The sequence below is a fragment of the Dipteris shenzhenensis genome, chromosome 24, assembly GCF_047967505.1.
Source record: "Dipteris shenzhenensis isolate YYH24624 ecotype China chromosome 24, Dip_SZ_1.0, whole genome shotgun sequence".
Lineage (NCBI taxonomy): Eukaryota > Viridiplantae > Streptophyta > Polypodiopsida > Gleicheniales > Dipteridaceae > Dipteris > Dipteris shenzhenensis.
In genome coordinates, this window is record NC_141619.1 from 53,788,278 (window position 1) to 53,803,228 (window position 14,951).

General features: G+C 43.0%; 1 protein-coding gene across 1 annotated transcript; it reads right to left on the reverse strand.

The window, feature by feature from the left end:
• Positions 1-493: 493 nt before the first annotated feature.
• LOC147886790 (uncharacterized) lies at positions 494-10,892 on the reverse strand. Its single transcript, XM_087395321.1, has 5 exons — positions 10,815-10,892; positions 10,311-10,535; positions 2,931-3,022; positions 854-960; positions 494-558 (listed from the first exon to the last, which is right to left on the reverse strand). The coding sequence occupies exons 1-5, from the start codon at positions 10,890-10,892 to the stop codon at positions 494-496; spliced, it is 567 nt and encodes a 188-aa protein (XP_087251447.1).
• Positions 10,893-14,951: the final 4,059 nt, after the last annotated feature.

Below are 14,951 nucleotides of genomic sequence, written 5' to 3' on the forward strand. Positions count from 1 at the left end.
CTCTCTCTCTCTCTCTCTCTTTCTCTCTCTCTCTCCACCGCACCACCACTTGGGGGCAGTCCTTCTAGGGTAGGACGCCTCTAAGTCAGTCCATCGGGGCTAGGGGAATCCTGGCCATACCGATAGGATGCGGAGGTCTGCCAGCCTGATTCCCAGACTAGTTTGGTCAGGAAGTTGGGACGGGTTGGGGATCTCTCACCGAGCCCCGAAAGGACCCTTGCCTTCTTGCTGCCAGGTCAGAGCAAGCAAGTTGGCTTAAGCACCCATCGCTTGTTAGGACCCTACCTTTGTAGGAGCCTCCGATACGACCCCCAGGGTAACCGATACCATATCCACTTGGTCCCTGGTCATAATTGGCCTTCACTTTTCAAACAATATACAATCACTTTCACATCTTATGAGACTTCATCATCTTACAACACACTTTAACCATCAGAGGTCATCACCACACATTATCCACAAAAAAAATAACAAAAACGCACATACTCCTTGATTAGTAAATTGACCCAAATCGACCCTCCGTTTCTAGCCGGGGATCCTGAGCCCATATAACACTACCTGCAAGAAAAACAACATTATACCATGGCAACAACTTATCCACACTGATCTCTTGGTCGTCCTGCAGCGAGATTAACCCTTACGTAATTAAATATTTTTCTGCTCAGAAAGTACTCCCAAAATTCAAAGAAGACAGGTTTAGTATCCCGAGAATAGCAATCAATCCTAGAGGCGAGGACGAGAACACGTCAGTGAGCACGAGAACGATGTAGCGGCGATGAGGAAGTGGAGGAGAGAAGCGGTGAGCGTTGCATCTAAGCGTGCAATGAACCGATATTATGCGAGAAAGACTTACCCTTAGCTCGAGGATGGACAACTCTGTCGTAAGACTGCGGGTTGAAACGATGCGTCTGCCCAATCAAGGTTTGTGGCCTCCGTTCTGCTACCGGGGTGGGTTCTGCTCTGTTGGCACATTAACCCGTTCATCGCCCTTCGTTATACTCCGTGTTGATGCTGGCGTGTCGACCGTCCGTGTCCGCTTGTCGTTCTATGGCTGACGAGGCTATATGTGTGCGTCTGAGTGTGCGACAGGTTCCGTATAGATATATATATAGGGGGTGTGTGTGTGTGTGTCCTGCATGTGCGTGTGCCCGTGTGTGTGCATGGGTGTAAGTGTGTGTAAGAGTGAGTGAGTGTGTGTGAGAGTGTGTGTGCACAACAACACAAAGCAACTATAGACGCGCTTGGTAGACGCGCAAAATAGCGGGCGCGTCTATAGGCGTTGCTCTAGTAGAGAAATTACGGGCGCGTCTATTAGCGCGGCTAAATGCTCGTCTATTTGCGCGTCAATCACCGCGTTTATTTGCGCGTTAGACCTGAGAAAATACGGGCCCGTCTAACATCCCGTTTATTAGCACGTCTATTTGCGCGTTTATTTGCGCGTTTACACTGAGAATCAGACGCGCATTTAGACGCGTTGTTAGACGCGCTCCAGAGAATACAGAAAGTGAGATTTTGGTGTACATCATTGCTTTCCAAACATTGCCCATGATTACCAAAGCACATAATTTTTTGCAAGCCCACATATACAAGAATTAAGGGAAATGAGGAGAATGAGATAATATGTAAAATAGTTTTGCCAATATCAATTGTGGGGCTATGGTTCAATCTCATCCTCAATGAGATCAACCCTTGCCAAACTATCTACTTAGAAATCCAAACAAGTGTTTAGATCTACAAATACATTCAACCCACTACTACTTGTGCCACTCATGTGCTCATCGAAATCAAGATCTCCAATGGTAGGCTCGTCCTCACGGGTAATGCCGGCCTCAATATCTATATCTCCTATCTCATGATCATCCTCCTCTCTTGTATCACGGTCATCATCACGTCCATGGCCATGATCATCCTCCATACGCTCCATATTAGTAAATGTACTATACATCACTTTGGAACGTGGCATAATAGGTATGACATGCCACCACCTATTATTATCCACCATTGGTTGATAGACAACCTAATTCAAACACAAATACAATCATGTTACTTTTCTTGCATCAAATATTTAAAAGCGAGTATTTTTATGTGTGTGCACAATACCTGTTCACATTGTTGCGGTAGTATTAGTGTGTCCTTCCTACTTTGCCAAAACTTTGTGGAGTCAATAGTTACAAAGCCACTTGCATGGCGTTTGATTGTTGCATTAGGGCCTCTTTCCACCACGTCCTTAAACCACTTTACATCCAAAACATACACAAAGAAGCGTCGAAAGTCAAGCATAATGATATCTTGGATTATGCCACAATAATCATCCATGACTCCATTGGCTCCCTCAAAGCTAGCAATGACGCCGCAATCTTGTGTGTTTCTCTTATCATCAATCCGTTGTGTTTGAAAATGCTTGCCCTCACACCATATAGCATTGAACATAGTGCACTACACCAAGAAAAAATCAATTAAATAAGCAATCTAAATTATAAAAACCTCCTAACTTATGCATAACATTCTATATACCGACCTTGCTCATGCATCCCCTAGCATACTCCCATTCTTCCATTGTGATATGCATCCCCTCGTCTTTCTCTGCTTTCTCCATTTCATCAAGTAGCCAATCCACATGAATATCCTTTGGAAGTGCTCTTAGACGCTGAGGGTATGGCACACGAGATCCGTGGTGTGTACGAAAGAGGGCCCTTTCTTCTTGTCTTCTTGCCTTTGCATCCTCGTATCTTGTCACCCATCTTTTCATCACATCACTATTAAGCATGCAAAAGAGGTTGATACTATTATTCAACTCCGTGTCTATTACTTTGTTGCGTCCTTTTCCTTGAGGCACAATAGAGGTCATCCTTAGGTCTTCATCATCTCTCCATAGTCGTGGGAGAGAGCTATCCACATCAACAAGAAACTCAGAAATATATACAAGTGACTCTTGTACCAACCAACCCTCGGCCATGCTACCTTCGGGTCTTGCATTTTGTCTCACGAAGCCCTTCAAGGTCTTCATGAAGCGCTCGAGGAAGAACAACCATCGTGCATGTATAGTACCGCATATAGCAATCTCATCCACCAAATGCACTATGAGATGTAGTTGGCTTGTGAGAATAGAACGTGGAAATGTCTCCTCCACTAAACAAACCGCCTCCACTGACATAACTCGAGCATTCTCAAGCGTGGTGGGATCTATTTCCTTTGAGCTCACATACCTCACAAGCTCGCCCATCTTGTAAATACAATCTTTCACGTCCTTTGATGCACTACGTGAAATGCTAGTAGGTAGTATGAACTGAACCCGCGAGGAGGTGGTTGATTAGTTGCTTATAGCTATTCACTCACAAATTTGAAAGGAAAAAGATATTATGCATATAAAATACTTACTTGGAGCATCTTGTGCCAATCATGAGATTTCAAGCCATATAATTGCTCTACACCTCTTTTCTTGCTCTTTGTAAAGGCTCCCTTCAAACACCTCATGCATCCAGTGGGAGTACGAATTGTAGTAATAGCGCGCTTCACCGTCGCCATCTCTAGCTTTGATAACATCCACGGTGCACGAGGTAAAAAAACACGCCCATTTGGTCTCTCTTGAGGCCAAGCTGCACGCGTCCTCCCTGTGGTACGTAGATCCTCCCTTATGCCTGCCGAATCTCGTGTCCCATTCAAATGCTCCCAAATGGTAGATGCCACACTCTTGAAGATATGCATGGGATCGAGCAGGTGATTGATCTTGAGGTGGGACCAATATGGTAAACGATAAAAGATGGAGTATCTAAACAAAATAAAGTGTTAGCGTGCAATCCTCACTTTCAACCAATATAGCCAATCTTTACTTCCAGCCAATAGTTACAAATCCTTACCGGCTCATGCCAAGTGGTGGAGGAGTCGTGGAACCATCCCAAATTCTCATCCAATCTCCCGCGGTGAGTGATTGTGGGAGGACTTCATTCCAAGGGGCAACACATTAGGAAAAAAGGGAGCTCATTTTGGGGCCTTTTACGGTTTGGAAAAATATGCTCTCAACCAATCAATAGAAGGCCAACGTAACGTTGAAACTTCACGAAAATAAGAGAAAATAGAAAAAAGAAACAATACTTTATGTAAGTACAAGCGTGCTACATTAATGAGGAGATTGGTTTTTTATTCGTAGAAGATCTTTGGACAAGAAGATAGAATCTTAACTGACATTTTATCTGACAAGATCCTTCCCGCTTCCACCTTCCTTTGAATTTTCAAATGTTGTGCCGCCTTTCGTGCGAAAGGTCTACCATTCTACACCATTGCCTCATTGTGCAACAGCCTTCCTTTTCCAAAACTGCTCCCTTGATCCTGCGTAGAGTAAGATGTTTCTCGTCAACTGTCTGTTTGCCCACTTTCTCTTTCTTGAAACTTCAAATTGTTATCTTAGTTACATTACTTTGCTATTGTTACAGATTCAGAAAATCTCTATGGTGAACCAAAACCACGGCCGTTCTTGTGCAAGACGCTCTGTGGATGATAATGCTACGAAGGCAGAATTATACCAAACATCCTTACCCCGTCGACCTGCTTCTTCTATTTCGTCGGTAGAGAATTCAAGTACAGTCAAAACAGAAGGAACTTGGGAAAGGTTTAGTGTTTCGAAAGGAGCATGGGTGCTCATGCAACCTAGCAAAAGAAAAAGACCCCAGACAAAAAACATTTTCTTGGCATCGTGGAAGGGAAGAGTACGAGATTTTAAAATCACCAAAGGGAAGATATCCGTGAAAGAAGTTTTGATTCAGCACGTGTACATGCATAAAGAACTTGTCTTGCGAGACTATCCAAAAAATCTTCCGCAACACAGGCCTAATTGTATATTTTTTTATTGTGGTTTTTTCCTTCATGAGGTGTATGGATTTTTAAGATGAAGCTTTCTCTCTTAACTTATTGACATTCTTGTGTTGTTTTATTTCAGATTTATATCCTTCATCGTATGAGACATGGCAAAACATCGATTGTATTCTGGGATTTATAGATGTTCTGCATGGATCGATAGGAGAACAACACAAAGATTTTCTTTCAGACTATTGGGATGCCTTCAAAGAACTGACAGAGGCAGGAAGAATTGTGGGAGGTGAAAAGGTTTTTGTGCACCTTAATCATATTGTGACCAATGACAGGCTGAGGTACCATGTGAGCAGAAGATTTGATAGCCTGCCTGATCACTATAAATTCAACTGTACTTTGCACACCAGAAAGTGCAGAGTGCTGGAGGAGAGCATGGCATTTCTTATGTACATTGTCTTCAGTCAGGAGTCTTTGGATGAACAAGGGCAGGAAACAGAAGAAGAAGACACATCTGAAGCTTCTGAAAAGGAGGATGTTTCTTTGGGCTCTGAAATGGCAGAGCAAGAAGAAGATATCAATCTTCAGGATGAGGGGCTGCAAGTGGCTGCTCTTGACCTTGTTCAACTGAGGAAAAAAACTCTGAGGGGAGCAGAGCCAGTTGAAGATTTTGATGTACAGAGCAGCAACTATGCAGTGCCCATGCTTCCAGGTGTGTTGATTGGTGGAAAGGATTATGTTTTCCTCCATGATATAGAGTGTATGTTTGATTTGAGGGAGGACTATGCCATTTCCCTTATTGCCCAGGCTTCAAGGCTTGACAAGGAGGTTGGCATAGAGGATGACCATTCACTTCTGGCTTTGGAAACAATGTTTGATCCTGTAGAGGCCCTTTCATTTTGTTTCAAAGAGGCTGAAAAGTTCCAAGAGCCAGATGAAGCTACCTTCCAGCTCACACAGGAAGCTATGAATCTCTCAGCTCTATACACAGAAAAGACTAGAGAAGAGGCTGTACAAGAAGGGAGAGGGATAAATCTTTGGAAAGATGAATTGCTTGTTGCTGATGAAAATGAGAAGGTACTTCAAATCATATACTTTGACTTATGCTTAACTTTAGTTTTGTAGGTTGTGTATTGTCTCACTCCAATCCTTTGATATGTTGCAGCTACAAATTGAGGATGACACATTCCTCCAGAGATCAAGTGGAAGCAGGCAGGTTGGGTTTCGCAAAATGTCAGGCCTAGCTCATTATATTCATGATCTAGGCAGTGCCAAGATCTTGATTTACCATAGGCAGTTGAGCAACAATGGAGAAGCCATTGTTTACTTCCTAAAATGTTTGTCCAGGGCTTTAGGTGGACATGCTCTTTCATGGCAAAAGGAAAAGATCATTTTGATAGAGAGGTTGTCTGCCATAGATATATTTGGAGATTATGTGAATAAGCAGGCCTCTAGGGCCGCTTACTTTTTGTCTTACACTTCTTATGCATTAGCATGTGGTGTTAAGGACCCCAAATATCTGGAGGGCTATGGAAAACACCAGCTCGTAAGGTTTCGAGAGCCACCCATGATTGCATCAGGCCACACAGTCCAAGAAGAGGAACAGGTGGAGAGAGCTGAAGAAAAGGATAAAGAGACAGTCGACATCAAGCCAATAAAGAAGAAAAAGACTCCAATCAAGATCAAAAAGAGAGTTCCGATGAACAGGCCCTGGGAGAAATAGGATTTAGTCATCGAATATAGCACAAACATTATATTAAATTTGAACTGATTTGTATAAAGTCTTTGATATCTGGTATGATCTTGTATAAATGATTAATAAGTTGATGATGAAATGATTTGTACATTTACATAGAGTGGTGTCGTTAAATATTAAATGAACAATATATTGAAATTGTAAACAAATTGTATTAAGTTCAGATCATATGTTTCACATTGAAATTTTTTTCATGCATAACACCAAGAGTCACTTGTTCCACTAAAAAAATTTCTATTGAATGAGTTTGAAAACATGTGGACATAACACCAATAAGTTACAAATGAGTCCTATTCATGTTTACTTGTCCATTTATGGTTTCTAAATATCTTCGATTCCCTCCACTGTCTATGTCTCTCTGCTGCAATTGAACTGTCTAGAGCTTGTCTTCGTCTTTGCTTTTGGGCTAGAAGAAAAGCAAGCTTGATTTTGGAGCTAGCAACTTTTCTTTTAGCATGCAGCCTTTGTAGTATGCCTCGGTAAAACCATTGGAAGACTTCCTTCAGACTATTCGCCTTCTGACTCCCTCCATAGTGTTGTGTGTGTCTAAAAAATGCATTACGTGCCATGTAGTGAGACTTCTCCATGCCTTGGGTAGACCAAATAGCTGGGCATCCATACTTTTTGACAAAATAGGGAAGGTGGTTGTATATGATATGCTGTAAGACATAAGAATGCATAGTAAGTAATAAAAAAAAAGAAGATCACACTTAAGTAAAAGAAAAAGACATAACCTTACCATGTAGTGAGTTATATTGCAGGTTGTCCACGCATCTTTCATTGACTTTCCAAAATGTTTAATTGCCTCCTCAAAGTTCTTGTAATCACTCTTTGTCCATGTTACTTTGTCACAGAACATGAAGAGTTGATCAAGAGACCTCCACACCTCTGCCTTCCTATTTCGTGCTTCCCCATCTGCCTCATGATCTTTCACAGCATTATGGACTTGCTTCCACAATCCATAATTAATCTTTGAAACTGCTCTACCTTGCCTTACTTGCTTACTGTGTTTGGGTCGAGACAAGAATCTTCTTGCCTTAACACCACCAATAGAGGGCTTGATTGGTACCTCCTTGCCATTGGTAGACTTTTTAAAATCCTTTGTGATTTGAACATCTCCTCCATGCAGACCTATATCGGATAACACTTTTTCCAATGCTTGAAGAGCATCCTTTCTATTTTTTTCGGGACGGAGTTTCCAAGCAAATCCAATATATAAAAATACCAATTTCTCAATAATTCGACATAGACCATGCAATGTGCAGATGTGAACATTACATAGTGGAATGTCCAGAATGGCCTTGAAGTCAGGGTCAACTTTATCTCTATTAGGTGCTCTCTTCCACCATTTTGAATCCATTACTTGAGCTAATTCTTTGCAGTAAAGACAAGGAGACTTTGAGTTACCTCCTTTACTAATGTTATACATGCACTTAAGTGTTTTAAGATCCCCGGCCATGTGCCACTCTACTTGAAAATCACCTTTTCCTGCAACATGGAGATTCTCGCCTTGCACTTGTCTTTTGATGATTGTTGGTATTTCCGTGTGATGAAGCACCCAATCTAGTGTTTCATGGTCTTCGGTCTTCACCTGTGAGATTATAGAAAACAAAAGTATTACTATATCAGATTTGAAAACAATGACCAAAATCAAGTATAAAACAACCCATGATCATACCTGGAACGAGCCTAACCACCATATGTGTTTCTCTGACTGCACACTAAAATACTTCGACCTCGCTTCAGTCAATGATGTATCAATCGCTCCATTCATCAATGTAATAGTAACTCTTTCCATTTTCTTTTCCTTTACAACCTCACACTCATCCAGTTTGATAACAAATTTCAAAATGCCTTTGCACTCCTCAAATGTTATTCCATAAAACTCGACCATTCTTTTTTGAAGTTGTTGCAGATCTAAAAATATATTGTTCCAAGGATCATATACAGTGGTTCCTTTAACACCATGAAATATTTCTTCAATATGGATATATTGCCCAATAAATTCATCTATACTTTCATTCAAATGACCTCTTATCCTCCACACGGTTGCTGGATTTGGCAGTAAAACTCGTTTAATCCTTTGATCTTTCAAAGTTGAGGATATCGCATGGAAAATCGAACTATATCCCTTCCTGCTAACTCCACTAACATCAAGAGCCTCTTGGATTATAGTGCCATCAACTTGATTATTGGATACAAAGTCCTCTACAACATTGCGTTTGACTATTTTGTATTTTTTTTCCTCAATCAAACCTTTTGCTACACCGCAAGAAAGCAATCCTTTCATTTGTTTAACAGGAAGAAGGTTCGGGTCCATATTTTCTTTTGCAGGCTCCAATAATTTCTTGTAATAACAACACAATATGACTATATTATTCAGCACCTCCATTCTTATTTTGCGACAATCAACGAAATAGATATAGTCTGGAAGAGAGCCTTTTTGAGTATACAAAATGATAAATTTCAATCTAACCTTGCTTCCTGAATTCGTCGCTTGCATCCACCAGTCCCAGCCTTCAAATTTGCAATGTTTTTAATCTTCCTGCTACGTTGTCTGTCTCCAAGCACGGTTCTCTTCTTTCTTGCTCTTGTCAACTCTTTTTTACTCTTTGAATGCTCCTCGATTTCATTCTGCAACTGCTGCTCCAATTTTGCACGAATGGCTATCTCCTCCATCTTGGCCCCCTTTTCTTGTAGGTACATCATTTTATACGTTTCCGCAAATGCAGACTGCGCTGAAATATAACCAAGAAGTCCATTTTGCCCATCGCCGGCAAACCTCAGTAATGTGGTGGGATTGACAAATGGAGGTGTAGAGTTTTTTACTTGACATTTTGGATATATGCTTCCATCGCACCATAAGTCAATATGTTGAAGCCCTTCTCTTCTCATATTTTCCCGCTGTTGAGCATTCAGCACCGTATCCTTTCGTCTTTTTTGTGCTGGAGCATATTGTTCTTCCAAGTCGATGTGAAGATGGTGTAATCGCTTCTTCTCAGATAGTGACTCACTAGTATCGGCCATTTTTTGTGCTCCTCAGGTTGCGAAGTTTGTTTTTCAATCTCATAGTCGTTTTGTAACATGAATCGTGGAAGTGTGGCGGTATCCATGTGAATATTTTGAAAACTTGCAATCACTAAGTTCAGTGATGGACTCTTAATGAAAGACCTGCACACGTCGGCCAAAGAGATGCGGAATCTTTGGTAAACAAAAAAAAATCTAAGAGGATATTTAATACAAAATCGTGTTAGTCAGACAAAAGATTATCTTATTCCTTTTTGAATTGACAGTTCTGTAGTCCTTACTGACAAATCTGAGCCACGTTTCCGTATTTTACTATTTTTGAGGTCTTTTAGGAGAGAAATAAATCAAAAAATAGTGAATTTCTTACAGGGCCCCAAAATGAGTTCCCTTTTTCCCTAATGTATCTAGGATGATCAGGTGGGAGAAATCGATGGTGATTCTCATAGATGATCTTATTCAATGCGTCTGCCCGTGAGGCAACTAGCGAAGGACCACAAACAGGACATGCATGGTAACCCGATGTAGTGAGACCTGAAACAATAGATGCAATTAAGAGTGGAAGGTGGGTTTAGGGTGCCACGTCCTTGCCTATTCATAATTAAAAAATGCAATGCTTACCTGAACACTCGCCATAGCCTGGGAAGTCATGCATCGTCCACATCAAGACTGCTTTGCAGTTGAAGTCTCATGACGAGGGAGGCCTGCTCACATCATGCACCTCGATACCTCTCCAAAGTATCTCTAGCTCATCAATCAAAGGCTCCAAATAAACATCAGGGTTTTTGACTTTATGTTTCCCTGGAATTAGAAGGGACAGCATGACATGTCCTTTCTTAATAGCCATAGAGAGTGGAAGATTGTAATTCACCAATACCACTGGCCATACACTGTAAGACGTGCTTTTGAGACCAAATGGGTTCACACCGTCCATACCCAATCCAAGTCTCAAGCTCCTAGGTTCTTCCTTGAAGCTTGGCCATGTGTCTTCAATATGCTTCCACGCAGGAGAGTCCGCGGGAGTTCTCCACTTGCCACTGGTTCATCGATGGGAGGAATGCCATGACATGAGCTCTGCAATAGATTTGCACTTGAACATATGTTGGATGCGAGGGATTATGGGAAAATGTCGCAATACCTTACGAGGCACGTCCAAGGTTTTGAGATCTGCTCTATATCTTGCCTCTCCACAAGTAGGACACTCTCTTGCATCCTTATGTAGTCCACGAAACAAAACGCAATCGTTGACACATGCATGGATGCGCTTGTAATCTAATCCTCCAAGAGAGGTCACATGTTGCCTTGCCATATCTCTTGAGGTCGGTAATTTATTCTCCCTTGGAAGCATTTTACACAATAGCCTGCACGTGAAGACCATAAATGAGGAAAAGCATTCGAGTAATTGACCCACGCGCATAATTCACCATGTTTGCAAAATCGACTTTAAAGCTTACTTGAGTAATGCATTCAAACTTGCATTGCTCCATCCATAGATGGTTTGCAAGTTTAGTAACTCAAGGGAGGCACGTAGAACAGAGAATGTGCACCCCTCAAACAGTGGAGTCGATGCTGCGGTAAAAAGATCATCCTGCTCCATGCTATTATCCCTCCCTTGATGGACATATAAATCCCGCACCATATCATCAAACACCTCCTCCTCCACGGCTTCATGAGGTAATGGTGGAGGGCTACTATCACCATCACTCCATGCATCCGTAACGGTCCCTCCTGAAGACCCCACCTCATATCGCCGACGCTTCGCCTCCTCACGACGGGCATAGGGTAACATGTGCGGGTGTGGCACTGCATCCTGTATCAAATTAAAACGGGATCATTATAACTCAAACATATGAACACCCATAGGTATCTCAATCAACCTTAACTTACAAATCCTTACCCTGTTTACGGTCACATCCCATTCTCCATACTTTGAGATATGATTGAGCGTAATCCTGCGTGCACGATACATGTTTCCTCGACATCGATCACACAGACATTTGATTTTTTGCTCCAACCACATTTCACGATGGTGGATACGGAGGGATTCATCCTCACTGGAGCTGCTTGTTGAAGATGGAGACATCCTACAAACAAGCAACCCACCAAATTTGCTCTTCTTCAAATGCTTAACTTAAAAACTCTGTGTTGCGTCTATCCCCACGTCTATCGTCGCGTCTAATGTCGCGTCTAACTGCGCGTCTAAATGCCCGTCTACTCTGTGTATTTAAACGCGCCTGTCGACACGCTAATAGACGCGACTATAGATGCGACTATACCCGCGACTTTTAAACCTGCTTTTCGGCGCGCCGCTCGCTTTGCTTTTCTTTTGACTACTTAAACTTCGCGAGCGGCTTTCTTCCTTCTTTATTAGCAGTTCTATAGATTCGAAGCTTAAGAGAGAGCCTCCCATACACAGTTCCAAGCTTTCACTCAAGACAAAGGGACCGTACCTACACAGCTTGCTTCCAAGCCTAAAGAAGAGGAGGAGTACGAACAAGGAGAAGAAACAAGTTTGGAAAAGAAAGATCCTTCCATACCTTTTTCCAAGTAAGTCCTTTTGAAGTTGTTCTTGCTTGCTCTTTCCAGTTTTGTACTTTTTCGCATCCACGAAACGCAGCATCTAGGTATGAGCGACACGTTCTTTTGTCGGGCGAAACGTCCTTTTCGACTTTTGAGTATTCTCGACTGTCGGAGCACGTGTATAGAGGCGTCTGAGGGCGCGTCTCAACGTGCATCTACAGGCGCGTCTATATGCGCGTCTGGCTTGTTACAGACACACACAGATGCGTATATAGACGCCCACACAGACGCTCTATTAAACGGAGTTTTAAACGAATTGTTAGACGCGCTTTTAGACGCGCCGTTAGACGGATGTTTGGACAGACTGTTAGACGCGGTGGTAGACGCGCTTTTTAACGCACTGTTAGACAGATTGATGAACGGACTGTTAGACGCGCTTTTACTTGAATTGTTAAACGCTCTGTTAGACGCGTCTATAGACGCGAAGATTAGACGGGTTTATAGACGCGCTCTGACAGAGCCTCTAGTTTTTTTTCCCCTTTCTTCTCAGCTCCCGAAGTAATAGATTTGTTTATTTTTTTCCAGTTTAACATGTGGGGAGGAAGTGCTTCTAGCTCACCTGATCCGCATGAATCGATATATGGAAGGATTTATATAATATTTTAGGACACCCTCCTAGTCCTGCGGAGTTATACGGGTACATGACGGGTACCCTTAACACTCCCCAGGAGTCGGCACTACAGACTCTGAGCCACCCCACACCGCCTGAGATCACCCCAGCGGAGTCCGCACAGCCGTCTTATGCCCCGTCTTATGCCCCTTTCCCCGTACCGTCTTATGCTCCTTCCCCCATGCCGTCTTATGTCCCTTCTGCCATCCCGTCTTATGCCCCTTCCCCCATGCCTTCAGGAGGTCCTTCTGCCTCAACGAGCCGTCGATGTACTCCCCAGCCGTCGAGACTCGGTTCTCCAGCTACGAGTGGTCAGCGTAGTCCTGCGCAGTCCCCAGCTACGAGTGGCCAGCGTACGAGCTCGACACGACAGGGTGGCAGGCGTAGTAGCAGGGAGAGCGGTGGCGGATGCATGGCACAGTGCTTTGGGCCATGTGGCGGTGAGGAGGATGATGATTCCGATGATTTAGACGTGCCTCTGGGTGATGGTACGATTTATTATGACATCACCCAGACAGGAGGCATCTTGATGGATGCGCGGGAGAAGGATATAATGGCCTTCATGCGCTCTGTAATTGCTAACAATTACAGAGATTGCTTTATCCACTATAAAGACCACCCAAAGAGGTTGGCTGATGAGACCCTCGCTACTGTTCGCTCTAGGTATCCTAACCCCCCCAATCGCCAGTTCACAGATAAATGGGGGAAGTCAAAGATTGTTACGATACTTAGCAATAAAAGATCTTCCCTTAAGAGGCATGCACTAGCAGAGCTTGCCAGACTTGAGGCAGGTCAACCTCCAAGGGGCCCGCCCCACACCGCTCAGAAGCGTGAGTGGAAGAAGGCAATGAAGTCAGCGAGGGAGGAGCCCAGTCTGCAGCACGTGGAGGCACGGAGGATCCAGATGGAGGAGTATGGGAGCGCGCATTTTGGAGCAGGGGGTGTTGAATCATGGGAGGCCCAATTTGTAAGTATCGATCTCAAATTATATTGCTTATGTAGTTTATTAGGAGGTTGGTTGTTTCTTTGTACTAATCCCTCCACAAAGTGTATCGCGGTCATGCAGCTTGAGATCGTGGGCAGATACCCTACTCCAGTGGAGACAGCCTACCACCGCCACCATCGCAGAGGAGATACATGGAGGCACTTCTATGATGATGGGTTGATTACTGAGGAGCAGTATACCCGAGCTACTGGACAGGCCCCCCAGGTATTTGAAAGTAATTAAATAATGCCAAAATTATAAGTAAAGATTTGATTTTTCATACATTGATATATGTTGTCCCTTGTTTACAGGGCGCCCCTGCACAAGACGACGAGGAAGACGAGGAAGGAGGTGCAGAAGGGAGCGCAGAAGGCAGTGCAGAAGGGAGCATGGAAGGCAGCGAGGATTAGTCGTAGAAGTAGTGCTACTATTCTTTTTTGTACTTAAAGCCATTGGCTTGGCTTCGTGCCTCTTGTATATAGACTCCTCTTATTTTTTGTACTTGAAGCCACATGACATGGCTTAGCTTCCTTATTTTTTGTACTTGGAGCCACATGACGTGGCTTAGCTTCGTGCTATATGTATATACAAGCACTTTTTGAGCTTTCAATTTTATTGCGTTTTGGAGTTGTAATATTTTATTTGGAATTGTAATTAAAATGCGGTTGGCTGTAAGAATTGAATTACAGAATGTGGATATGGGATTGTTGTAACTATATAGCATACACAACATACACAGTATTCTGTAAATTTTTTTTTTAAAAAAAAGGCGCATCTATCAGTGCGTTTAAATATGCGTTTATATTCGCGTCTGTCTGTTCGACTTGCATCTATTTTTGCGTCTATCAAAGCGTTTATATGCACGTCTATTTACGCGTGTATGAGCGCGTCTATACGCGCGTAAGTCTGATATATAGACGCGCAATTAGACGCGGGTCTCCTGACGCGCAAATAGACGCGCAAATAAACGCGCCCGTAAGTTTTTTATTTAGTTCATGAAACGCGTCTGTGCATGCGTCTATGGGTGCTTTGTCTTGCTGTGGTGTGGTGTAAGCGCAATAATATTCACAGTAATATCCGTGGTAATACTCGTGATAATAGTGCACTAGATATCCTCTCTCTATGTTGCTCTAGCTCTCTTCATTCTCTCTCCACTCTCTCTCCAAGATCGCAACTCCCAGATCGCAATAATA